The sequence below is a fragment of the Saccopteryx leptura genome, chromosome 1 (genome assembly GCF_036850995.1).
Source record: "Saccopteryx leptura isolate mSacLep1 chromosome 1, mSacLep1_pri_phased_curated, whole genome shotgun sequence".
Lineage (NCBI taxonomy): Eukaryota > Metazoa > Chordata > Mammalia > Chiroptera > Emballonuridae > Saccopteryx > Saccopteryx leptura.
In genome coordinates, this window is record NC_089503.1 from 175,779,906 (window position 1) to 175,807,158 (window position 27,253).

General features: G+C 38.6%; 1 protein-coding gene across 1 annotated transcript in view; it reads left to right on the forward strand.

The window, feature by feature from the left end:
* The window catches only part of DNAH14 (dynein axonemal heavy chain 14), a 227,336-nt gene that overhangs the window by 149,868 nt on the left and 50,215 nt on the right, over window positions 1–27,253 (forward strand). The window contains exons 55-63 of the mRNA XM_066360143.1: window positions 3,917–4,078; window positions 6,211–6,402; window positions 7,808–7,989; window positions 9,852–9,960; window positions 10,482–10,607; window positions 14,256–14,350; window positions 24,606–24,765; window positions 26,424–26,555; window positions 26,947–27,042. Of these exons, the coding sequence (XP_066216240.1) occupies window positions 3,917–4,078; window positions 6,211–6,402; window positions 7,808–7,989; window positions 9,852–9,960; window positions 10,482–10,607; window positions 14,256–14,350; window positions 24,606–24,765; window positions 26,424–26,555; window positions 26,947–27,042 (1,254 nt within the window). The remainder of the gene's footprint in view (window positions 1–3,916; window positions 4,079–6,210; window positions 6,403–7,807; window positions 7,990–9,851; window positions 9,961–10,481; window positions 10,608–14,255; window positions 14,351–24,605; window positions 24,766–26,423; window positions 26,556–26,946; window positions 27,043–27,253) is intronic.

Here is a 27,253-nt window from a genome sequence, read left to right on the forward strand (position 1 = left end):
AACCAATACAGTAAGGTCGCAGGATACAAAATTAACATACAAAAGTCCATAGCCTTTCTATATGCCAACAATGAAATATTAGAAAACGAACTCAAAAAAATAATCCCCTTCACGATTGCAACAAAAAAAATAAAATACCTAGGAATAAACATAACAAAGAATGTAAAGGACCTATATAATGAAAATTACAAAACATTGTTAAGGATAATCAAAAAAGATACAATGAGATGGAAAAATATTCCTTGTTCTTGGATAGGAAGAATAAATATAATCAAAATGGCCATATTACCCAAAGCAATATACAAATTTAATGCAATTCCCATCAAAATCCCTATGAGATTTTTTAAAGAAATGGAACAAAAAATCATCAGATTTATATGGAACTATAAAAAACCCCGAATAGCCAAAACAATCCTAAGGAAAAAGAATGAAGCTGGGGGCATTACAATACCTGACTTTAAACTATATTATAGGGCCACGATAATCAAAACAGCATGGTATTGGCAGAAAAATAGACACTCAGACCAATGGAACAGAATAGAAAGCCCAGAAATAAAACCACATATATATGGTCAAATAATCTTTGATAAAGGGGCCAACAACACACAATGGAGAAAAGAAAGCCTCTTCAACAAATGGTGTTGGGAAAACTGGAAAGCCACATGCAAAAGAATGACACTCGACTACAGCCTGTCCCCGTGTACTAAAATTAATTCAAAATGGATCAAAGACCTAAATATAAGACCTGAAACAATAAAGTACATAGAAGAAGACATAGGTACTAAACTCATGGACCTGGGTTTTAAAGAACATTTTATGAACTTGACTCCAATGGCAAGAGAAGTGAAGGCAAAGATAAATGAATGGGACTACATCAGAATAAAAAGTTTTTGCTCAGCAAGAGAAACTGATATCAAAATAAACAGACAGCCAACTAAATGGGAAATGATATTTTCAAACAACAGCTCAGATAAGGGCCTAATATCCAAAATTTACAAAGAACTCATAAAACTCAACAACAAACAAACAAACAATCCAATAAAAAAATGGGAAGAGGACATGAAGAGACACTTCTCCCAGGAAGAGATACAAATGGCCAACAGATATATGAAAAGATGCTCAGCTTCATTAGTTATTAGGGAAATGCAAATCAAAACTACAATGAGATACCACCTCACCCCTGTTAGATTAGCTATTATCAACAAGACGGGTAATAGCAAATGTTGGAGAGGCTGTGGAGAAAAAGGAACCCTCATTCACTGTTGGTGGGACTGTAAAATAGTACAACCATTATGGAGGAAAGTATGGTGGTTCCTCAAAAAACTTCAAATAGAACTACCTTATGACCCAGCAATCCCTCTACTGGGTATATACCCCAAAACCTCAGAAACATTGATACGTGAAGACACATGTAGCCCCATGTTCATTGCAGCACTGTTCACAGTGGCCAAGACATGGAAACAACCCAAAAGCCCTTCAATAGAAGACTGGATAAAGAAGATGTGGCACATATACACTATGGAATACTACTCAGCCATAAGAAATGATGACATCAGATCATTTACAGCAAAATGGTGGGATCTTGATAACATTATAAGGAGTGAAATAAGTAAATCAGAAAAAAACAAGAACTACATGATTCCATACATTGGTGGAACATAAAAATGAGACTAAGAGACATGGACAAGAGTGTGGTGGTTACCAGGGGTGGGGGGAGGGAGGACAGGGGGAGAGTTAGGGGGAGGGGGAGGGGCACAGAGAACTAGATAGAGGATGGCGAAGGACAATCTGACTTTGGGCGAGGGGTATGCAACATAATCTAATGACAAAATAACCTAGACATGTTTTCTTTGAATATATGTACCCTGATTTATTAATGTCATCCCATTACCATTAATAAAAATTCATTTAAAAAAAATAAATAAAAAAATAAAATGTCTATATTACCCAAAGCAATCTATAAATTCAATGCAGTTCCTATTAAAATACCAATGACATACTTCAAGTATATAGAACAAATATTCCAAAAATTTATATGGAACCAAAAAAGAACATGAATAGCTTCAGCAATCCTGAAAAAGAATAATGTGGGAGGTATCACATTTTCTGATATCAAGTTATACTACAAAGCCATCGTACTCAAAACAGCTTGGTACTGGCATAAGAACAGGCATACAGATCAATGGAACAGAACTAAGAATCAGAAATAAACCCACACCTATATGGACAACTGATATTTGACAAAGGAAGTAAGAGCATACAATGGAGTAAAGACAGTCTATTTAACAAATGGTGTTGAGAAAGTTAGTCAGGTACTTACTTGCAAAAAAATGAAACTGTATCACCAACTTACACCCTTCACAAAAGTAAACTCAAACTGGTTAAAAGACTTAAATGTAATTCGTGAAACCATAAACATTTTAGAAGAAAACATAGGCAGTAAACTCTCCGATATCTCTTGTAGTAATATTTTTGCTGATTTATTTTCACAGGCAAGTGAAATAAAGGACAGGATGAACAAATGGGACTGTATCAAACTAAAAAGCTTTTTCACAGCAAAAGACATCATTAAGAAAATAGAAAGACAACCCACACAGTGGAAGAATATATTTGCCAATATGTCTGATAAGGGGTTAACAACCAAAATTTATAAAAAACTTGTAAAAGTCAACACCAGAAAGATAAACAATCCAATCAAAAATGGGCAAAAGAAATGGATACTTCTCCAAAGAGGACATACAGATGCCCAGTAGACATATGAAAAAATGCTCAACATCACTAATGATTAGGGAAATGCAAATTAAAACCACAATGAGATATCACCTCACACCAGTCAGAATGGCGCTCATTAACAAAACAACACATAATAAGTGCTGATGAGGATGTGGAGAAAAGGGAACTCCCCTGCACTGCTGGTGGAAATGCAGACTGGTGTAGCCACTATAGAAAACAGTATGGAGATTCCTCAAGAAATTAAAAATGGAACTGCCCTTTGACCCAGCTATCCCACTTTTAGGAATATATCTTATGAATACCAAATCACTGATTCAAAAGAAAAATGCACCCCCATGTTTACTGCAGCATTGTTTACAATAGCCAAGATCTGGAAATAGCTCAAGTGTCCATCAGTGGACAAGTGGATTAGAAAGCAGTGGTACATATACACAATGTAATACTACGCGGTCGTGAGGAAGAAGGAAATATTACCTTTCACAACAACATGGTAGACCTAGAAACTATTATGCTAAATGAAATAAGCCAGGCAGAGAAAAAAAAATACCATGTGACCTCACTCATTTGAGGAATCCAATGAACAATGTGAACTGAGCAATGGAACAGAGGCAGAGGTGGGATCAAAGGGACTAGAGGGAAAGTAGAAGAAAAGATGGGATCAGAGATGGGAAAGAGATTAATGAAATTATATACATAACACAGCATTACAGAGAACAGGACAGCAAATCCTGGAGGGAAGGGGGGAGGGGGCATGTGGGGGGCAAGGGGGAATAAGGGGGTGGGGGAAGATATATTCGGTGGGACACTTGAATCTATGTAAACACAAATTAAAATCATAAATTTAAAAAAGAGCCTCTAGGACACTGCTTGAGGGAAGAGAGTCACTGCTCAGGTCATTACCGGCTCCACCCTTCCTGTCCCTCTTGACCCAGTGAGTAGTCACACAGGTGTTGGCAGACTGTCAGAACCAAACATGTGTTTCTCTAATGTTTGCATCAATGAATGGATGAATGAAGCTTATTTGACTCAGAAAATATATATATATATTTTTTAAATTTTTTGATGGGTTTGAATTAAGAGAAGTTTAGTTTTAAAAGAAAAAACTAACCTCAATTCTTCTTAAAACTATTGCTTGGTGTATTTAATTTACCTATTTATGAGACAGCTATATGTTTCACCCAAGGAGGCATTTTTGGAAGACTTGAACAGCATTCTGAATTTGGGAAAAATACCGGACATATTTGAAAATGAGGAGCTGGACTCTCTTGTCCTGAGGATCAGATCTCTCACTGAGCAGACCAGTTATATTGAAAGTAGGCAAGCTTTACTTTCAGTCTTCCAAAAGGTACTTTTTTTCTGTGGATTGACTTTTATTACATCATTCTGTTAAGTTTAAAGCAGACTGTGTTTGTTATTCTGTACATGACTTGCAACTTGGGTAATTTCTTTAGTTTTTTAAATGAGTTTTTAAAACTAAAATAATGACTGCCATCCCTGCACACAGACACACACTACTCTTAGGCAAGCCAAAGATTAACGAGATCTAGGCCTCACTATCAATGGGTTAAAAAAGTACTACCAGCTGGAGGTAGTGACGGATGAGACCCCACGGTGATTTCTTACACTGGGATTCCTTCCTAGCTTATGGGGTTTTCATTTTAGTCATGTTGGTAACAAGTGTGGATAAGCAAGAAACAAGATTTATTTATTTATTTTTATTTGTTTTATTCAGTGAGAGAAAGGGAGGCAGAGAGACAGACTTCTGCAGGCATCCTGTGTGGGATCCACCGGACAAGCCCACTAGGGGGTGATGCTCTGCCCATCTGGAGCATTGCTCCGTTGCTCAGCAACCAAGCTCATGGCGCTGCCTGAGGCGAGGCCATGGAGCTCTCAGTACCTGGGGCCAATTTACTTCAATTGAGCCGTGGCTGCATGAGGGGAAAGGGAAAGAGAGAGTGAGAGAGCAAGAGAGAAGCAAGAGAGGGAGGGATGGAGAAGCAGATGGGCACCTCTCCTATGTGTCCTGACTGGGAATTGAACCTAGGACATCCACACAATGGGCTGACGCTCTACCACTGAGCCAGCCGGCCAGGGCAAGAAGCAAGGATTTTCAACTAGCCCTGCACTTGGCCAGGAGGTGATGGGCACAGAAAGAAATCAGTGGGGAAAAGCAAGTGAAATTCACAATGCACTCAGCAGCCAGGTGGGTATGAAAGGACCAGTTTGAAAAACAAGATGAACTAGAACGATGACCTCAGCTTTCCGTGACTTTAAGGCATGATGACTGACCAGTGGCTTAATGAACAGATGGATATGATTACCCAGACCTAAGTGTTCACTGGGGAAGTGACACAAGTCAGCTTATTTCTGGTGCCCATTTCTGCCTCTTACGGAGTCTTTTGAAAACTAAACTGGTCAGCCCTCTATTTCTCACCAGATATTGATACTTGGTGATCTGGCACAGGAGGAAGATGCAAAAGTCCCAGAAATAGAATCCATGAGCTGGAGAGAAGAATATCACATGAATGGGTGCTTGGATTGGGTTATGTTTTAAAATGACTTGGTAGAAAGAAGGACAGCACTTATCCTGATAGCTTGTGGCCCCCCTGTGGCTTGTTACTAAGTCGGTTCATCTAATAGATAGCAACAGGTAAAAAATAGAGAAGTCCCGATTTGGAATGTGGAAAATAGCGCACTCCAGAAATAAAAGATAAACCTAGAATCCCAGTTAGAAACCAATTTTAATTACATAAAATGACTTGAAGTGCCTTACAGTAATGATTTGACGCGGCATAGGGAATGAGGAAGGAATCTGTGCCCCGTGGCTGGTCCCTGCAGGAAGCCCAGGACAGCAGCAGGAGCACGGCCAGGTCTTATGGGGGGGAATGGACGCAGGCACAGGACATGGAAACTAACACTCTGCCTGGGACCTGCACAGTTCCATCAGAGGTTATACTGCTTAGCTGTAATTCTTCAGCTGTAGGAGTTGATTAATGTCTCCCTGGGGCTCTACCCATAACATTGGTCTCTGCTTCTCTCTGTATCTTTCAGCTTTAATTCATCTGACCGGGTCTCACTTTGGGTTTTTTTGCATCTTAAATGCACACTAACCCAGAGGAAAGAGTTAAATAGATCCATCAGTATTTGATATAGGGTCCCTACTGAACAAAACTCTAGCACCAGACCCCCTCTGAAGATTTGGTTTATACAAGGGATGTTCTGGAGTTCAGTATCTTCCCTACAGTCTATGCCAAAGGACGGGGTCACCCACAGCGGAACCATCTGCTTTCCCAGGAGAGCTCTGGGGAAATCGTCATTTCCTTTAGAAGGGCTCTGGTAGTGGCGCAGTTGCTCAGCCTCTGGTCTACTCATTAAGGAAAGAATTGTAACAAGGGTTAAATGGACTTTTCGATATAATTTTTTTTTTCAAAGCAATGGGTTACATTTTAAACAACTTCAATTTTCATTCATTTTCAGAGAGTACTTAAAAATTTGCATATTTTCATGATAATGAGTCCTACAGGACCTAACTTCCGCCAGAATTGTAGAGTATATTCTTCCATGATTAGCGCCTGCACAATCGATTGGTATGAGAAGTGGCCAGAAGAAGCCCTCCTTATTGTAGCCAACTCTTTCTTAAGAAAAAAGGTGGATTTAGAGAGCAGAGAGGTAAATATAACTTCTTAAAAAAATAACTAAGCCTGACCTGTGGTGGCGCAGTGGATAAAGCGTCGACCTGGAAATGCTGAGGTCACTGGTTCGAAACCCTGGGCTTGCCTGGTCAAGGCACATATGGGAGTTGATGCTTCCAGCTCCTCCCCCCCCCCGTCTCTCTCTCCTCTCTCTCTTTCTCTGTCTCTCTCTCTCCCTCTCTCTCTCCTCTCTAAAAATGAATAAATAAAATAAAATAAATAACTAATACAAGGGAAGGTTTCAATTTGTTAACAGAATCTGATAGTATCATATCTCTGAATAGCTATGAACCCTAAGTGGACAAAAACAGAGGCAGCTCTAGGCAAAATTATAAAATAAGTCAAATGTTTGTCTTGACTCTTGATCAAGTTCTTGTCTCTTATTGCCCTGAATTCACTTTATTTTAAAGATGCCCAGATCCCTCCCTGCCTGGGGCTCATCACTTCTCTACCCCCATGGTGAACAGTAGATTTTCATGGAGGAAAACAACCTCCATTTTGCGTACCCGATCCAATGGAGGGGATGCTGCACCCTTCAGTGTGTTCCTACTAAATTTCTCTGGCGTGCCTGCAACAGCAAAACTGTAGAGAAGTGAGAGCACAGGCCGCACACAAAATTAGCTCTGAGTTTATGAGCCCTCAATAAGTGAAAGGCTTGTCTAGAGTGATCCAGCTGATGACCCCGTGAGATACGGACAAAGGAAGTGAATACGTGGTGGTCTGAACCTCTCAGTGTGAGACCCAGAGAGGGACTTGCAACCCTACTTGTCCAAATGTTCAAGGAAAGCAAAGGCCAGAAAGGGTGGAACCAGGAATGAAATGCACCTGGCTTCAAACGACCAGGGGGTTGGCGAGCCTTGCTGGACTGGAGATGTGGAGTAAAGGTTAGGTTGTGTCTGAGTCAGAATTCTCTCCAAAGCCAAGTGAAGGGGACTCTTCTTTGGTCTCTTGTGTTGCTCACCTATGTATCTGTGTATCCTGTGAGCCCTTACATTTTGGAAGCTTTGTTTTACTCAAGGTAATTGAGTGTCCTGCTATTGATAATCTACTTTAAGAAAGATGGAGGTAGCGGAAACACAATGCACATGCCGCTGGTAGTGGTGCCCTGAATCCTTGGATGGCTGTAGCAGCAATGAGGGATGAGCCTCGTAGAAGTCGGGCATGTCCCTGGGTCATTAGCCATATCGTTGCCTCTTCATCCCAACACTGTCCCAACTGTTAAAACTCATCTGTTCTTCCCATTCACCCAGGGCCTTTTCTACATCCCTGTACCTCAAAAAGGATAAACAATTTCAAGTTCCTCACAGTGTTCCATTCTCTTTTTTTAATGTCTATTTGGATTGCTTACTTGCTTTTAATTCTTAAAAGAAATTATCTTTCAGAACTTAAAAGAAAAACTTGCCCCAACATGTGTCCAAATGCACAAAAGTATAAGCGACTTGAACATGACATACTTCCAGAAAACCGGAAGGTATTATTACATCACTCCCAGGAGCTACTTGCAGTTCATGGATACATTTGCGCACATCTTGCAGTCAAGCGAGAAGGAGATGCAGAAAAAGAGGTAAGACTTTAAGTCCAAATCAAGTTGTATATTTATTTTTATTTTCTAGCTGTTTATATATATATTATATATATATATTTTTACATTGGTGCTTATATTTGGAAAAACAAACACAAAATAGTGAGACTAAATCTGCCTTTTTTTTTATGACAGAGACAGAGGGACAGATAGGGACAGACAGGAAGGGAGAAAGATGGGAAGCATCAATTCTTTGTTGCAGCACCTTAGTTTCTAATTGATTGCTTTCTTATATGTGCCTTGACTGAGGAGCTACAGCAGAGCAGGGACCCCTTGCTCAAGCCAGCGACCTTGGGTCCAAGCTAGTGAGCTTTTTGCTCAAGCCAGATGAGCCTGCACTCAAGCTGGTGACCTCGGGGTCTCAAACCTGGGTTCTCCGCATCTCAGTTTGACACTCTATCCACTGCACCACCACCTGGTCAGGCTCACTTGTTTTTCGTATGCAAAGGCTTTTTATCAAGCACCTCCTACTAGTGCAAATCCCTTGCAACAACCAATCTGTTCTCCATCTCTACAATTTTATTACTTAGGAAAGGGATAGGTATAATGCCTTTGAAATCTGTCCAAGCTGTTGCATGTATCAATAGTTTGTTTCTTTTTATTGCTAAGTACTATTCCATGGTATGGATGTTCCACGGTTTGTCTAACCATTCACCCATTGAGGGACTTGGGCTCTTTCCAGTTTAGAGTGATTATGAACAGAGCTGCTATAAGCATCTGTGTACAGGTTTTTATGTGGATATAAATTTTCATTTCTCGAGATAAATGCCAGGAGTGTGATTGTTAGGTCATTTGGTAAATGTATGTTTTAGTTTTTTAAGAAAATGGCAAATTGTTCTTCAAAGTGGCAGTGCTATTTTACATTCTCGCCAGTGTGTGAGAGATCCAGTTTCTTTGTGTCCTTGTATTTGAAACTGTTACTATTTTTTATTTGAAATATTCTAATAAGTGTGTATTTATATAGCATTTGTGATCTTAATTGACATTTTCTAATGGCTAGTGATACTGGACATCTTTTCTTGCACTTACTTGCCATCCATATATCCTTGCTGATTGGATGTCTCTTCCTATCTTTTGCTCATTTTCTAAATGGATTGGTCAGTTTTTTTCATTGTTGAGTTTTGAGAGTTCTTTGTATATTCTAAATATCTGTCTTTTGTCAGACATGTAGATTACAAACATTTTGTTTCAGTTGGTAGCATCTTTTCATCCTCTTAACACAGTCTCAGAGAAGAAGGTCTAATTCTGGTGAAGTCCAGTCCATTGATGTTTTTCTTGTCTGAATTGTCATGTCTAAGAATTCCTCACCAAGCCCTAGTTCCTGAAGAGGTTCTCCTGTTCTCTTCTAAAAGTATCATAGTTTTATCTTTTACATTTTGAATTAATTTGTGTATAAGGTGTGGTGTAGGTCAAGGTTCATTTTTTGGGAAAACTTTTCTTCTTCTATTGCTTTTGCACCTTTCTCAAAAACCAGTTGACAGGACTTGTAGGTTTATTTCTGGTTCTCTATTCTGGTCCATCAATTGACATACCTGTCTCTCATGATCTTGATTACAGTCTTACAACCAGATGGCGTGATTCCACCCACTTTATTTTTCCTTTTCAAAATCATTTTCATTATCCCAGTTCATGTGCCTTTCCATATAAATTTTAGAATAAGCTTGACTATACAGAAAAAAAAAATCTGACTGCAACTTTGATAAGAATTGCATTGAACCCATATATCAGTTTGGGGAGAATTGACATGTTTACTGTGTTGCCTTCCAATCATGAACACAGTATATCTTGCTTTGCTAGCGTTTTGTTATATATTATACCTCTTAATACCTTTCTTTCCCCTTCAGGAATCGTTTGCATATGGGTCTATCCAAGCTCCTGGAAACAACCGCCCTAGTTACAGCCATGCAGGAGGAGCTCCTGATTCTTGGCCCTCAGATAGAACAGAAAACAAAGGTATATTTCATTTGAAATCTTATTTTAGATTTTGCAGTTTAATCTGGAACAGTGTTTGAAAGCTGAGGCTCTGGTACTTGACAGACAGAGGTTACAGTTCTTGCTTTGTTACCATGCAGCTGAGCAATCTGTCTTAGTTTCAGTTTTCTTAACTGTGAAATGAGGGCAACAATAATAGCAAAATATTAATAGCATTATTTTTGAATACTTAAACGTGTGATGACAAGTATACAACTAATTGTAAAATCTTACATAGAAGCATGCCATCGTTAGTTAAATCTATCTGAAATGTTCTGTGGTAACTTGCAAGCTGCCAAGTATTTCAAAAATCATTACTTATTATTCTTTATGTGTATTTATGAAATGATATTAATGATAGCTATCTTTGTCAGTCTAGTAAACAAATATATTTCAAGCTGATGTTGATCAATTTTATAATTAAATGAGCTATTTGAATTTCTCTTTTAAAAGAAGATATTATGTCTCTTAAAAGTCATGCTAAGAATTGTTTGGTTCATTAGGAAAAAGAAATGTTAATGGAAAAACTACAGAAAGATTCACAAGTAGTTGAGAAAGTTCAGATGCTTGTTAAACAGGATGAAGAAATTATGGCAGAAGAAATAAGAATTGTGGAAAATTATGCTCAGGTAAAATTAAAGTATAATAAAAAGAATCATTTGGAGATTTGCAAAATTATTCCCTAATCCCCAAATTTAAAAGGTCAGGCTGGCTACTCTTAAATATATAGTACTCCAACTTTGGATATTTTTAATGTTTATGCCAACAAATATTTATGGAGTACCTACTACATATAAGACACTCTAAATGAAAATAGAGAGTACAATGACACAGGGTCCTTGTCCTTGAGAAACCTAGAATCCTAGGAAGAGATACGTCACCCCATTCTTCTGGTTACAATGAACAGAAACTCATTCCAGCCATGTTAAAAATTCATGTGGCCTGCAAGGGGAACATCTGCAGAAAACAAAGCAGCTCTAAGGGCTGTCTCATTGGTGTGTGTCACTTTTCTTATTGACTGAATAATTCTCTCTCTTTAAAACTGGCCAGTCCCCCTCCAAACACTCTTGTCAGGAACCAACCTGGTGTAGCAAATAACCACCTGCTCAGCCCTGGTCTGATCAGTGGTCTGTCCTGCTCAGAGGAATAGAGAGTGAAGTTTCATTTGTCTTTCATATGCAAAGGTTTTTTATCAAGCAGCTCCATCAATTAAAATACAGAGATATACATAAACCTATACTCCTAATATGTGTATAATTATTTACTTATAAATTACATACACAAGCTACTATCATTAGCTAATATCCCAAACCACAGTAAGTACCCAGGGCCATGGCATTTCAAGATTTCTTGCACAGTGATTGTGAATATGCATTTCAAAGTCCTTATGATAATTTCCAAATTTTCTGGCTGGCTTCTTGTCAGATGTGATTAGATCATCATTGCTTTTACCGTTAGAATATAGCTGAAGAAGAGTTCATACCAGGAATGAGAGAAGCATTAGCTTGCCTTTTCCTCATTTTTCCCTGGTACTTCCATTATTATGAGCATTATCTGTGATCCAGGGTTTCTTTCAGAAACCTTTCTAAGCTGCCTGTCCATGTTTTAAGGGTTAATTGACTTCAGGTAGCTAACATAATAGGCACATCATCTTACTTGGACACGAGTGAACTGGAAGACTTCCCGGTGTGCTGAGTGTTTAGGAAATGGGGAAGCCACCACTGCCAGCCCTCCAACGTGTGGGACTTTCCCTCCTCCCTTAAGATGAATGTGAGTGTCACACTGAGTTACCCATAACCTCATGAAAGGGCCACTGTTAACTAATATACTAAGTGTATGTACAGCTTAATTTCAGTCTTTAATTTTTTAGGCCAAAAGAAAGTAGATATAGAGGAATTAATGGGGGGGGGGCTTTTTTGTTTGTTTGGGGGGGGTTGTTTTGTTTGCCACATTATGGGCTCAGTGGCAACCTGAAGCTTATACAATTTTGAGGCCATATTTTTAAAGAAAGAATACAAAATTACTAGTTCAGTTGGACACAGAGTGACTGTAGAAAAATTAACAAAGTCAAATAAAATGCAAAATTTCAAAACTATTATAAACATCACAAAATCTAGAAAAATTAATGATAATGTTTAGTAATTAACTGCCTTACACACCCCATAAGACATTTTTCCTGTAATTTTTTCACCGCCTATTTTGTGCTGTTCCACATGATAATGGATTTGTAATATCACTTCCTACAGAACCTTAGTATAGTTGATCAAAACGTGTTTTTCATTTTGGTAGTTTAGAAAAGTTTCTTTCAACTTCAGAACTCATCACTGATAATGTCATGAAAATTTATTTTTTATTCAGTGAGAGGAGGGGAGGCAGAGAGACGCCAGAATGTGCCCCAACTGGGATCCACTCAGCAAGCCCACTAGGGGGTGATGCTCTGCCCATCTGGGGTATTGCTCTGTTGCTCAACAACAGAGCTCTTCTTAGCACCTGAAGTGGAGGCCATGGAGCTATCCTCAGTACCAGGGGACAATTTGCTCCAATTGCTCCATGGCTACAGGAGGGGAAGAGAGAGAGAGAAGAAAGAGGAGGAGGGGTGGACAAGCACCCCTCTCCTGTGTGCCCTGACCAGGAATTGAACCTGGAACATCCACACACCATGCTGACACTCTACCACTGAGCCAACCGGCCAGGACCTATGTCATGAACATTTTTATCAGTATTGCTGTCAAATTTGGTATAAGTTGCATGGCATTTCAAGATTTCTTGTGTAATGATTAATTTTAAATACTCTCTGAATGGGGGACATTTATTAACCAGCTTTCCACCAATATGTTTATTATAGATGTGTTTCCTGATATTTATATTTTTATTAATGTGGATATTTCTTGCAAACTCAGCCAAAACCTTGAATTTTTTCCCATGAGATCATGTAACACATTCTTTATTAGTTAGTTTATTAAACAGACCAAGAACCAGATCATTACTTCTGTCCTAAATTTGTTTATCCACAATAAATTATTGCTTTTAGTATGGTCTGAAAATTGTTATTACATCTTGCTCCTAATATCAAGATTATTTCTGCATCCCAGTCTGACACTCCATCCACTGCACCACTGCCTGGTCAGGCATATCAAGATTATTTCTATCCATTTTAACACGCAATCACTTTTGTTTAACATTCCAAAAAATTTTTGTCTTAATTATTTATTTGTAAGTAACAATTAAAATTATAAAACACTTTCTCTTATATCTATATATAAGGAATGTAATTTCTCAATTATTTTATTGAGACATTCCAAAACATTTTGATTATTACCCAAAAAAACCCCAAGGATTTCAAAGAACTGTTTTTGCACAACTCTCATCAAAAAAAGAGAAAATATATATGCTGCGTTGTCGAACATCCTCATGAAGGACTGAACCTCCGTTTTGTGTAGGTATCAATGGAAATCTAGTGTACTTACAGTTTTCTGCACCTGACGAATAGAAGAGTTCTCCACAGACCAGATTCTGGGCCCTTATATTGTAAACATTGTTTCTCCTCCACCACTCACATACTCCTGGGGCAGGGCACTGTAGTACAGGTTTCTATCATGATGTGACCCCTGGACCTGCACCTTAGTGTCACATCCCCAGGACAGTTGGGATGTTTTTTGACATTATTTCTAAAAGTCATTCCTATTTGAGATAGCTTGCAACAATTTATCCAGAGAGTGACTGAGCAATATAAATACAGGGTGGGGCAAAAGTAGGTTTACAGCTGTTTGTATGGAAAATAATACAATAGTAAATAATACCACAAGAAAAATTGGTCTTAACTGATTGCGGTTAAAATGTCTTCATTTTGCAAGCCTAACAAAAACACAGCACCCGCAAACATATTAGCAGGACTTCCTTCGTCAGAGGCCTCGAAGGGGCCTGCGCAAGGGAGGGCTCTTCAGCGTAAGTTCATTAGCATTAGAGTAATTCCACCTTGCACAGAACCGCTCTTCAAAAGAACAATATTAACACTATGCTGAGTCTAACAGAGAGGGCGGAAACCACTGTGTTTTTGCTTCTCACTGATAACTTCTCATTGGGGATTGACTGCAGTTCGGACTATAACACACACCTCCAACAGTATAAACGTGTGTATGTACCTACGTCATGCAGATACATAAGTTATGGGCGTTGTCAAAATGTCAGATGATAATTTTCGAGTTCAAAGTATAAACATGTTAAATACGCAGTGATATTCATTCATGTGCATTTGGGGGCTTCTCACTTGGTTGCAGACAACGGCCAATGAACTGAAGAGCGTCCTGCCAGTGGTGGACAAGGCCATCGTGGCCCTGAATGCCCTGGATAAAGCAGATGTCTCTGAACTGAGGTGAGTAGGCACTGAATAAAGAAGCAGCACATGGCAGAAGTAACTAAGTCTAGATTCCATTTTCAGCCATCTTGGTTTCTTTACATTTTTTATTTGTGTGATATAGCCTGTATCTAATCAATGTTAGGATGCCATCAGTTGTAAGGCCTATCAGTATTTTATGTAGCTTTAGGAAAGAAAAAATACTACCAAGTAAACTTATATTATGTACCTGTGGTTATAAACGGGCCTAGCCTCAAAATGTAAAACTGCACACCTGAGAACTGATAAAATACTGTAGTGCCTAGACTACAAAGAAAAGCCCAGTGATTATATTAATGCCTGACCTGTGGTTCCCAAAATATGAGGACAGTGTGCACTGCTGTTAGGCCGGTTTCCCAATGCAGAGCGCTTGGGATCTCTGGGGAATGCATGTCTGGGGCTGCACTGCTGGCCGTTGCTACCAGGTGTCACTATGGGAAGCACTTCTGCTCTTTCCCAAACCTAATCTCCCCGGTGTGCAAAAAAAACAACAAAAGAGATATTCCTAAGAAAATACAAGAAGAAATGAAATACTTTAAGGTACAAAGATTTTAACTTAATGGTTCTAATTTGAAACCTTGGATGAGATAATTTTTAACCTGAGCTCTCCAATCCAGCCCAACAAACAATGGGCATTTGCCTGCCATATCTCAGAATGTTTGGAGTTTTTTTATTCTTTTTTTTTTTTTTTTTTTTATATAATTTTATTTTTTTAATGGGGTGACATCAATAAATCAGGATACATATATTCAAAGATAACAAGTCCAGGTTATCTTGTCGTTCAATTATGTTGCATACCCACCACCCAAAGTCAGATTGTCCTCTGTCACCTTCTATTTTGTTTTCTTTGTGCCCCTCCCCACCCCCTATCCCTCTCCCATTCCCCCCTCCCCCCCGTAACCACCACACTCTTATCAATGTCTCTTAGTTTCACTATTATGTCCCACCTACGTATGGAATAATACAGTTCCTGTTTTTTTCTGATTTACTTATTTCGCTTCGTATCATGTTATCAAGATCCCACCATTTTGCTGTAAATGTTCCGATGTCATCATTTCTTATGGCTGAGTAGTATTCCATAGTGTATATGTGCCACATCTTCTTTATCCAGTCATCTATTGATGGGCTTTTTGGTTGTTTCCATGTCCTGGCCACTGTGAACAATGCTGCAATAAACATGGGGCTGCATGTGTCTTTACGTATCAATGTTTCTGAATTTTTGGGATATATACCCAGTAGAGGGATTGCTGGGTCATAAGGTAGTTCTATTTTCAGTTTTTTGAGGAAACACCATACTTTCTTCCATAATGGTTGTACTACTTTACATTCCCACCAACAGTGTATGAGGGTTCCTTTTTCTCCACAGCCTCTCCAACATTTGCTGTTACCTGACTTGCTAATAACAGCTAATCGAACAGGTGTGAGGTGGTATCTCATTGCCGTTTTGATTTGCATTTCTCTAATAGCTAAAGAAGATGAGCATCTTTTCATATATCTGTTGGCCATTTGTATTTCTTCCTGGGAGAAGTGTCTATTCATATCCTCTTCCCATTTTTTTATTGGATTGTTTGTTTGTTTGTTGTTGAGTTTTATGAGTTCTTTGTATATTTTGGATATTAGGCCCTTATCTGAGCTGTCGTTTGAAAAAATCATTTCCCATTTAGTTGGCTTTCTGTTTATTTTGTTATCAGTTTCTCGTGCTGAGCAAAAACTTCTTAGTCTGATGTAGTCCCATTCATTAATTTTTGCCTTCACTTCTCTTGCCATTGGAGTCAAATTCATAAAATGCTCTTTAAAACCCAGGTCCCTGAGTTGAGTACCTATGTCTTCTTCTATGTACTTAATTGTTTCAGGTCTTATGTTTAGATCTTTGATCCATTTTGAGTTAATTTTTGTACAGGGGGAGAGACTGTAGTCCAGTTTCATTCTTTTGCATGTGGCTTTCCAGTTTTCCCAGCACCATTTATTGAAGAGGCTTTCTTTTCTCCATTGTGTGTTGTTGGCCCCTTTATCAAAAATTATTTGACTATATATATGTGGTTTTATTTCTGGACTTTCTATTCTGTTCCATTGGTCTGAGTGTCTATTTTTCTGCCAATACCATGCTGTTTTGATTGTCGTGGCCCTATAATAGAGTTTGAAGTCAGGTATTGAAATGCCCCCAGCTTCATTCTTTTTCTTTAGGATTGCTTTGGCTATTCGGGGTTTTTTATAGTTCCATATAAATCTGATGATTTTTTGCTCTATTTCTTTAAAAAATGTCATTGGAAGTTTGATGGGAATTGCATTAAATTTGTATATTGCTTTGGGTAATATAGCCATCTTGATTATATTTATTCTTCCTAGCCAAGAACAAGGTATATTCTTCCATCTCATTATATCTTTTTCGATTTCCCTTAACAATGGTTTATAGTTTTCATTATATAAGTCCTTTACATTCTTTGTTATGTTTATTCCTAAGTATTTTATTTTTTTTGTTGCAATCGTGAAGGGGATTATTCTTTTGAGTTCCTTCTCAGTTGTTTCATTGTTGGCATATAGAAAGGCTATTGACTTCTGTATGTTAATTTTGTATCCTGCGACCTTACTGTATTGGCTTATTGTTTCTAGTAGTCTTTTTGTGGATTCTTTGGGGTTTTCGATGTATAGTATCATATCATCTGCAAAAAGTGATACCTTTACTTCTTCTTTTCCGATATGGATGCCTTTTATTTCTTTGTCTTGTCTGATTGCTCTGGCTAGAACCTCTAGTACCACATTAAATAAGAGTGGAGAGAGTGGACAACCCTGTCTTGTTCCTGATTTAAGGGGGAAAGCCTTCAGTTTAGTGCCATTTAATATGATGTTAGCTGATGGTTTATCATATATGGCCTTTATCATGTTGAGATATTTTCCTTCTATACCCATTTTGTTGAGAGTCTTAAACATAAAATTGTGTTGTATTTTATCGAAAGCCTTTTCTGCGTCTATTGATAAGATCATGTGGTTTTTGTTCTTTGTTTTGTTGATATGGTGTATTACATTAACCGTTTTACGTATGTTGAACCATCCTTGAGATTCTGGGATGAATCCCACTTGATCATGATGTATTATTTTTTTAATATGTTGTTGTATTCGATTTGCTAGTATTTTGTTTAGTATTTTAGCATCTGTATTCATTAGAGATATTGGTCTGTAGTTTTCTTTTTTTGTGCCATCCTTGCCTGGTTTTGGTATGAGGGTTATGTTGGCTTCGTAAAATGTGTTTGGAAGTATTGCTTCTTCTTCAATTTTTTGGAAGACTTTGAGTAGAATAGGAACCAAGTCTTCTTTGAATGTTTGATAAAATTCGCTGGTATAGCCGTCAGGGCCTGGACTTTTATTTTTGGGGAGGTTTTTAATGGTTTTTTCTATTTCTTCTCTACTGATAGGTCTGTTTAGGCTTTCTGCTTCTTCTTGACTCAGTCTAGGAAGGTTGTATTTTTCTAGGAATTTATCCATTTCTTCTAGGTTGTTGAATTTAGTGGCATAAAGTTTTTCATAGTATTCTACAATAATTCTTTGTATATCTACGGTGTCCGTGGTGATTTCTCCTCTTTCATTTTGGATTTTGTTTATATGAGTTCTTTCTCTTTTTTCCTTGGTAAGTCTTGCCAAGGGTTTGTCAATTTTGTTGATCTTTTCAAAGAACCAGCTCCTTGTTCTATTAATTTTTTCTATAGTTTTTCTGTTCTCTAATTCATTTATTTCTGCTCTGATTTTTATTATCTCCTTTCTTCGGCTGGTTTTGGGTTGTCTTTGTTCTTCTTTTTCTAGTTCCTTAAGGTGTGAAGTTAAGTGGTTCACTTGGGCTCTCTCTTGTTTGTTCATATATGCCTGAAGTGATATGAACTTCCCTCTTATCACTGCTTTTGCTGCATCCCATAGATTCTGATATGTCGTATTGTCATTTTCATTAGTCTGTATATATCTTTTGATCTCTGCACTTATTTCTTCTTTGACCCATTCATTTTTTAAAAGTATGTTGTTTAGTTTCCACATTTTTGTGGGATTTTTTTCCTCTTTTTTGCAGTTGAATTCTAGTTTCAAGGCTTTATGATCAGAAAATATGCTTGGTACAACTTCAATTTTTCTGAATTTGCTGATGTTGTTTTTGTGTCCCAACATATGGTCAATTCTTGAGAATGATCCATGTACACTGGAGAAAAATGTATACTCAGTCACTTTGGGATGAAATGTCCTGTAGATGTCTATCATATCCAGATGCTCTAGTGTTTTGTTTAAGGCCACTATGTCTTTGTTGATTCTCTGTTTGGATGACCGATCTAGAGCCGTCAGCGGTGTATTGAGGTCTCCAAGTATGATTGTATTTTTGTCAGTTTTTGTTTTAAGATCAATAAGTAGCTGTCTTATATATTTTGGTGCTCCTTGGTTTGGTGCATATATATTAAGAATTGTTATGTCTTCTTGATTCAGTGTCCCCTTAGCCATTATGAAATGGCCATTTTTGTCTCTGAGTACTTTTCCTGTCTTGTAGTCAGCATTATCCGATATGAGTATTGCTACACCTGCTTTTTTTTGGATGTTATTTGCTTGGAGTATTGTTTTCCAGCCTTTCACTTTGAATTTGTTTTTATCCTTGTTACTTAGATGAGTTTCCTGTAGGCAGCATACAGTTGGATTTTCTTTTTTAATCCATTCTGCTACTCTGTGCCTTTTTATTGGTGAGTTTAATCCATTTACATTTAGTGTAATTATTGATACTTGTGAGTTCCCTATTGCCATTTTATATCTTGCTTTCTGTTAGTTTTGTGTCTTGTTTGATCCTTCTCTTTTGTTTTTCTATCTTTTGTTTTTATTTGGTTGTATTCCATACATCTTTCCACTGTTGCTATCTTTTTTATCTCATGTGCTTCTGTGGTGGTTTTTTCAATGGTGGTTACCTTTGAATAATGAAAAGGGTCCCTACCCTGTTCATTGTAGCGAACTATTTTGTGAGTACTTTTGCACTCCATCGTCCTTTGCTACTGTTAATCTCCATCTTCTCCCCCTCTTTCTTTTTGTTGTTGTCACAGTTTAAATTTGGTTTTATTGTGTTCTTCTGGAGCTTTTACTTGTGGCTCTGTTTTTTTTTGTTCTTTGTATCTGATTGGAGAACCCCCTTTAGTAATTCCTGGAGTGGGGGTTTTCTGATGATAAATTCCCTCATCTTTTCTGTATCTGTGAATGTTTTTATTTCTCCTTCATATTTGAAGGATAGCTTTGATGGGTATAGTATTCGTGGCTGAAAGTTCCTCTCTTTCAGGACTTTAAATATTGGGGTCCACTCTCTTCTAGCTTGTAGAGTTTCTGCTGAGAAATCTGATGATAATCTAATGGGCCTTCCTTTATATGTTGTATTCTTCTTTTCCCTGGCTGCCTTGAGAATTTTTTCTTTGCTGTTGGTTTGTGTCAATTTCATTATGATATGCCTTGGAGTAGGTTTGTTGGGGTTAAGAAAACTCGGAGTTCTGTTTGCTTCTTGAACTTGAGGCTTTAGTTCTTTCCACAGGCTTGGGAGGTTCTCATCTATTATTTGTTTGAGTATGTTCTCCATTCCATTTTCTCTCTCTTCTCCCTCTGATATACCTATTATTCTTATGTTATTCTTTTTGATGGAGTCAGATAATTCTTGTAGGGCTATCTCATTTTTTTTAATTTTTGAGTCTCTTTCTTCTTCTCTCTGTTGTGCCTCAAGTTGCTTGTCTTCTATTTCACTAATCCTCTCTTCTATCTGACCTGTTCTATTAGCTAAGCTTGTTACTTCGTTTTTCAGCTCGTGTATTGAGTTTTTCATCTCTGTTTGATTTGTTTTTATAGTTTCAATTTCCTTGGACATATATTCTTTGTGTTCATTGAGTTGTTTTCTGAGCTCCCTAAATTGCCTGTCTGTGTTTTCTTGTATATCTTGGAGGATTTTTAGGATTTCTATCTTGAATTCTCTGTCATTTAGCTCCAAGGTTTCCAATATATTAAATTTTTTCTCCATAGATTTTTCCTCATCTAGCTGTGTTACCTCTCTTTCTTTTGTATCCATGATATTCGATTTTCTCTTCCTTAATGGCATCTGAGGGTGGTTTTGTTGATAGTATTAATGAGATTTAATAAAGAATAAAAAGTTTAAAAAAATAATTAAAAAAATCGAAAAGAGTTGTTTTTTTTTAAAAAAAAATTAATGAAATAAAGAAAAATAAAATAAAATAAAAATTAAAAAAATAATAATAAAAAAAAAAAAAGGAAATTATTCCCCCCCTCCTTTTTTCCTCTCCTCTCCTCTCCCCTCTTTCTTGATAAAATCTTGTGGTGGACTGTGAATTATAACAAACAATGCCTGTGATGGAGGGCCTGAATTGGGGAAAAGTAATAAAGGGGCAAAAAAAAAAAAAAGAGCGTATGGACCCACAAAAAGCAAATAAGGAAAAAATTTGGGTCAAGAATAAAATGATTTGCTTTTAGGTGTTGGTTGTCTAAGAGTTATGATGAGAGGATTAAGAGGAAAATGGAAAAATGGGGGGACAAATTAAAAAATTACTATTGTATTTAGTGGAACAAGAACTAGATAAAATGGAGAGCCAGGGATGGGAGCACTGCTAGTGAGTTAAAAAGGTGAAGTAAAAAAACCCCAAAATGCCACAAACATAAGTTTGAGTCCCAGATAAGATAATTTGTTCGTTATTGAGGTTTGAATGAGAGGAGATGTAAAGGAGAAAGGAAGAAACTAATATAGAGGGAGAAAAGAAAGAGAGAGAGAGAGAAAAAAAAAGAGGGAACCACTAAAAGAAGAAAAAAGAAAGGAGAGAGAGAGAGAGAGAGTTAAGGGTTTTGGAGTGCAACCCTCATAGAGAGAAAGGAAGAGAAGAGAAAAGATAATGGGAGATGTAACACTTATGGGTAGTGTAGTTCAAGGAGAGGAGAGAGTAAGACCGGTAGAGAGTTAATCGGCCAAATTGGAGGAGGAAAAAAAAAGTATCAAGAATGAAGATAAGAGAAACAAACGAACAAATATAATAAAATGGGATAGGTTATAAAGTCTGCAGATTATTCTTGATTTTGAGAGGTTATCTTCTTGCTTTTTCTTTTCTCTCCCTCTTCCTGGTCGGTGACTCTGTACCCCGGGTTTTGCCCCTTTGCCACGCTCAGGTGGAGGTTTGCAGTTGATAAGTCTCTATGGCAATGTCATGTATTGTGCTTTAGTCTCGTTGGCAGTCGAGGCTATTAGCATTTATAGGCTCCGACAGTGAGAGAGTCCGTGTTCCTGGAGCCTTTCTCTAGTCTTTCCTTCCTCAATTAGTAGCCTGATAATCCAGCTATGGGGTTGCTGCTGCCTCTGCCTGGATAGCAAGAGGCTCAAAGAGCTGGCAACTCCCCACTCTATTTCCACTCAGCACAGGGCTCTGGGTAAGGCTCAGTCAGTCAGAGCTGCTAGCATAATCAGGCGGGCTTTCCGGCCATTCAAAGACCTCTGGCTCTGCCACTCTGTCCGGTAACACAAGCGGGCGCCCACTTCTGGGGCGCTTAGAGGAAACTCTCACTCACTGGCTGCGCGCGCAGACCAGGATATCCGGCCAGCAGTCTCACGCTCTGAGTGAAACCCCCAACCGCAGGGAAAAGTTGCAGCGTTGGAATTGAGTCTCGCTCCGTCCCTGTGCGCGGCTTTTGCAAGGCGCTGGGGCGGCCCGAGATTCCACTTTGGCCCACACAAAGGCCCCTGACTCTGCCCCTCTGTGCGATAACACGGGCGCGCACTGCCGAGGCACTCGGAGGAATCGCTCACTCCTTATCTGTGCGCGCAAACCAGGATATGAGGCCGGCTGTGTTTCCCTCTGAGTGAAACACCCTCCAGTACGGAAAATCTCCACCGTTGGAATTAGTTCTCACTCCCTCCCGTGCGTGGCTTTCCCAGGGCGCTGGGGCTGCCCAGAGACTCTGCCCTCGGCCCACAGAAAGGCCTCTGACTCTGCCTCTCCGTGGGGCAACACGGGCACCCACTTCCGGGGCTTAGGAAGAAATCTCTCGCCCACTAACTGCGCACCAACCAGGAGACCGGGTAAAATGTCCGCGCCGCTTGTCTTTCTTTGTTTGGGTTTGGCGCGAGTGTTAGCTTGTATTGCCCGGGTTGCCACAGGATCAGATTTTCCTCGGCTTGGATCTCCGTTCCACAGCCTGGTTCTGCCGTTTGTGTCGCGGCCTGGATGTATTCACCCCCTTTGCCCGCCTCAGTTTCTATATTCACAGTTACCAGAGAAAGCCGCCCTGTTTAGGTTAGTGAGGAAGGCGGAGCATTTCTTACTCCCTATTTCCTTCGGGGTTTGGTTATATATTTAGCCAATTTTTCACTCAATCATACCTTTGGGTGTATTGCGAAGCATCTGGAAGCTCCAAGTATAGGTTTTTCTGTTTCTGGTTGAAGATCTTGTTGAGTTTTGGGGGAGATTTATCGGTATCGCTTCCTACCCCGCCATTACTCTGACGTCATCTGCCGAGTTTTTTTATTCTTTATAGAAAATAGTATTTTAATTAAAGATGGAGATATACGAACCAAATGTACTATGATATTTATAACACATTATTCACTCTGGGGATGAGAATAGAATATGACAAAAGGGTTTTTTTCTTAACCAATATATTTTCATAGGGGGAGCAATGTTGAAATTACTCCACCTAACCTTGAAAAACAAAGGCACAAAGACAAGAGGAAAAGAACATGTTCCTGACTTCTTTTTTCTTTCCACCTCATTCATATGCATTCCTTTGTGTGCATTCATGCATTCAGTCATTAAGCACATGTACCAAGTATACCATGGATGTGCCCTCCCGGCCCCGTTCCAGGTGCGGAGGTCACAGCACTTGACAGAAGCAGAGAACTAAATGGCACTAGGAAGGGATCTAGAGGAGGTAGGAGTATTCTGAGCAAGAGAAATGGAAAGCACAGAGTCTTCAGGCAGAAATGTGTTGATGGGTTTCAGGAGTTGCAGAAGACCACGATGGCTGATGCTCAGTGAGCCAGAAAGGGCATCAGGAGATTATATCTGAGAAGTGGCTGGCCCAGCCCTTCCCCAGCACTGCCCACTCTGTACCTCATGACTGTGTTCCAGAAGTTCAATTCTCTGACCTTTTCTTGGGCAGAGAGTCCCAAGCAGAGACCAGCTCAAGTGCCCTGATTTCTGAGGGGCGGTGTATTGTAGTGGTTTTGAGCACATGGGCTCTGGTACCAAGCTCCCAGGGTTGGAATCCTAGCGCTGCCCCTTTCTAGTTGTGTAAACTGTCTGTGCCTCAGCTTCCCTTTTATGCAACGGGGCTAATCACAGATGTTGAGAGGATTGGATGAGGTAGAATATGTAAAGTGCTTAGAATAGCATCTCACATAAGGCAAGTGCTAATCAAAGTGACTTTAAGGCTAAGAAATTGTACATATAAAACTGACTGTTACCTTACTTCTTTGAGGAAGTCTATCTGATTTTTATTTAGGGGAGACTCATTAGCCTGGATAGACCTGTCCCTTTTGTTCCAAGTCCCAAATGCTGCACAGCAACATTGTTCTCCTGGCTTTTCACTGAAACTTACTTCATGTGAATGTTTTTCTGCCCTCTGGGCTTCCATAGTGTCACCCTCTCATCAGCACTGTAGTGCATGTCCCCTGATTAGGACGGAGCTAAGAGGCAGTTTCCAGTGTTCCAATAATGTACATTATTAATAACTGGAGAGACTAATTACCGTCTACCCCAACTCTGTTGTATCAGTGATCTTTATGGTAGGAATTTTAGATCAGTATGAAGAAAATTCAAGGGATGTGTAGAAGGGGGGGTTATACCTTATGGTACCTCATAAGAGTAGGGTTGAGCCTCAGATACCTTCCCCTCAATACACACACACACATGTACAATGTCTCTGTCAAGTAGTCATCAGGAAGTCCACACTGGGATGAAATAGAAGATTCCTACTTTAAAGAACTCAAAAGAGAACCATTTTATAATGAAATGAATTAATCTCTGCGATGTTCCACCCAGTTAAGTTTTAGGCATTTCATCTTCCTAAAGCAAAGAAACTCACACCCAAGTTTTTAAAAGATACCTGTTAATGAAACAAGCTGTATATTGACAGGTAGTTCTCTTTATCAAAGTATTTGTTAAAAACCTGCATGTACCATCTCTGAGATGGTTGACAGGGTGCACTTGGTCTTAAGCGTGAGGTTGACTAGATTCTCCGTCCGTTACAGAGTGTACACACGCCCTCCTTTCCTCGTTCTGACCGTCATGAATGCAGTTTGTATCCTTCTGCAAAAGAAACCTAACTGGGCAACGGCGAAGCTACTTCTGTCAGAGACTGGTTTCCTAAAAAAACTGATTAACCTCGACAAGGACAGAATACCTCAGAAGGTAAAAAGCTGACCGCTAACGAATGCATAATTGATACATCTGTATGTATAAGCTAGAAGAGTCAAATGGAAGTATTTAAACTAGACTTTTGCATTAGAATTGGGAGACAATGGTGAGAGTTAAAAGATCAGAGTGCAAGCTGCATCTCTGAACATAATAGGTTTTCTGGAAGTGCCCGGGAAAAGCAGTATGTATGATACTGAAATAAAAAAAAAAATGTCATATCTCAGAATCTTTTTTTAAATTTTTATTTAGAAAATTAAATTTAACAGGGCAATATTGATCAATAAAAGTACATAGGTTTCAGGTAAACATTACTATAGCATTTGAACTGTTGATTATGTTGTACACCCATCACCTGAAGCCAAATCATTTTCCATCACCATATATTTGTCCCTCTTTAAACCCTTACCATCACTCCCTCTGCATGACTCCCTCCCCCTCCTGCCACTTCACTTTTATCTATGTCCATCAGTCTCAGTTTTGTATCCCACATATATGTGACATCATACAGTTCTTAGCTTTCTCTGATTTACTTAATTCACTCATTATAACGTTCTCAAGGTCCATCCACGTTGTTGTAAATGGCAATATGTCATCATTTCTTATGGCTGAGTAGTAGTCCATAGAATCTCTTTAAATAATAAAAATTGAGAAGAGGCCAATAGTGGAAGGAAGTCTTTCTGGATGGATTGAATTACATTATGAAAAGTGCCATCAGTGGGTAAATGTCTGAGATGTTTTTGAGATATAATTGACATATAATATTGTATTAGTTTAAGGTACACAGCATAATGATTCAGTGTTTGTATATAAATTGCAAAATGATCACCACAGTAAGTCACCATGTGGTTTTATTATTTTTTTCTTGTGATGCTAACTTTTAAGATCTACTCCCTTAGCAACTTCCTAATATTCGCAAAATGGTTCTGTCCTTTCAGTCAAGAGAGAAAATCCTAGTTGGAAAGAAAGGGAGAAGAAGTTTAAGACAGATTTTATTCTGACTATGGCTCCAAAAAAGTAGACAAGAAATACTATACTGCTCACGAAAATTAGGGGATATTTTATAACTTCATATTCATTTGGAAATATCCCCTAATTTTTGTAAGAAGTATATATATATATATATATACTGCCTCTAAGCCAGGTTGTACTGTTTAGATGAAATGATCTATATCTATAGGCATGTGACACAAGTAAGCCAGAGAGTGTCCTCAGTGTGCCCCAATATGCCCCAGGCCACACACACCATCATTGACTGCCTAGACCTTTGATTAGGTACTGTGCCTGGCAGAACCCTCCTGGGGGGCAGGTGGAGGATGGTATTTCCAGTCACCTCACACCTGAGAGACTCCAGACCTCCATGCACACCAGATTTTTCAAAGCTGGAGAAAGTTAACCTGTTTTATTTTTAAGTGGAGTTCCTTTTGTAAAAACTAGAGCAAAGCTACTATAATAACAATTGCAATAACAAGATGTTTACACAGTCATTGGTACTAGAGGCAGTTTTTTACCTGGATATGTGTCTTTTATTGTGCTGTTGAGAATAGTTGGGTATGTCTTACATGAAATAAAATTGCATTCTAATGTAGATTGGGGGAAACTTCAGATCAATAATATTTCTTTCTTGTGTAACACATGAACTGTATTCTCTCTAGGTTTTCGTGAAGCTGAAAAAAATTTTATCCTTACCTAATTTCAACCCCAACAAGGTTGCTCTGGTGTCTGTCGCTTGCTGCTCTATATGCCAGTGGGTCATAGCTCTGAATAACTACAACGAAGTACAGAAGGTATGCTCCTTCCTCCGGAATAGCTAAAACAACTTGGAAGTGACGCACCATAGTGATTAAATATCCAGAAGTAATTTTTATTTAACAAATACTCACATGAACTTCTCTGGGAAGAATACCTAATGCTAAATACTCTACTCAAGCATATTCTACTAACTCACACAGACATCCAGTGCTCCTATCTAATTCTTTTATTTCTGGTAATTATGCTAGTGTTTCATTTGTTCATTTTTATATGCTTGGCCATTTTTAACTACTTTATATATCTTTTGTACACATCAATCCAGGGAAGTTCATTTTAAGAGGTGACACTTATAAATATCTTTTAGACATTTTAAAAAGTGAACTTGACTTTTTTTTAATGCTGAAATGTTGTGACGTTCCTTTTAAGGTGGTAAGTCCTAAACAAATCCAAGTTGCTGAGGCTCAAAACGTTCTAAAAACTGCACGACAAAGGCTGGCTGAAAAACAAAGAGGTTTACAGCTGGTAAGGAATTCTTTTACTTGTTGAACTGTCCACCCCTTTGTGAACTAGAAGCAAACATCAGGAAAAAGTCCTGATCTCAGTCGAGTTTATCAGTCTAAAATAAAATGGGGATTATCATAAAGATAATAAGAGCTTATGATTAAGTAAATACTATAAATATAAGATCTAAACACCTGCCACATAATGAAACACTCAGTAATATTATTAATAT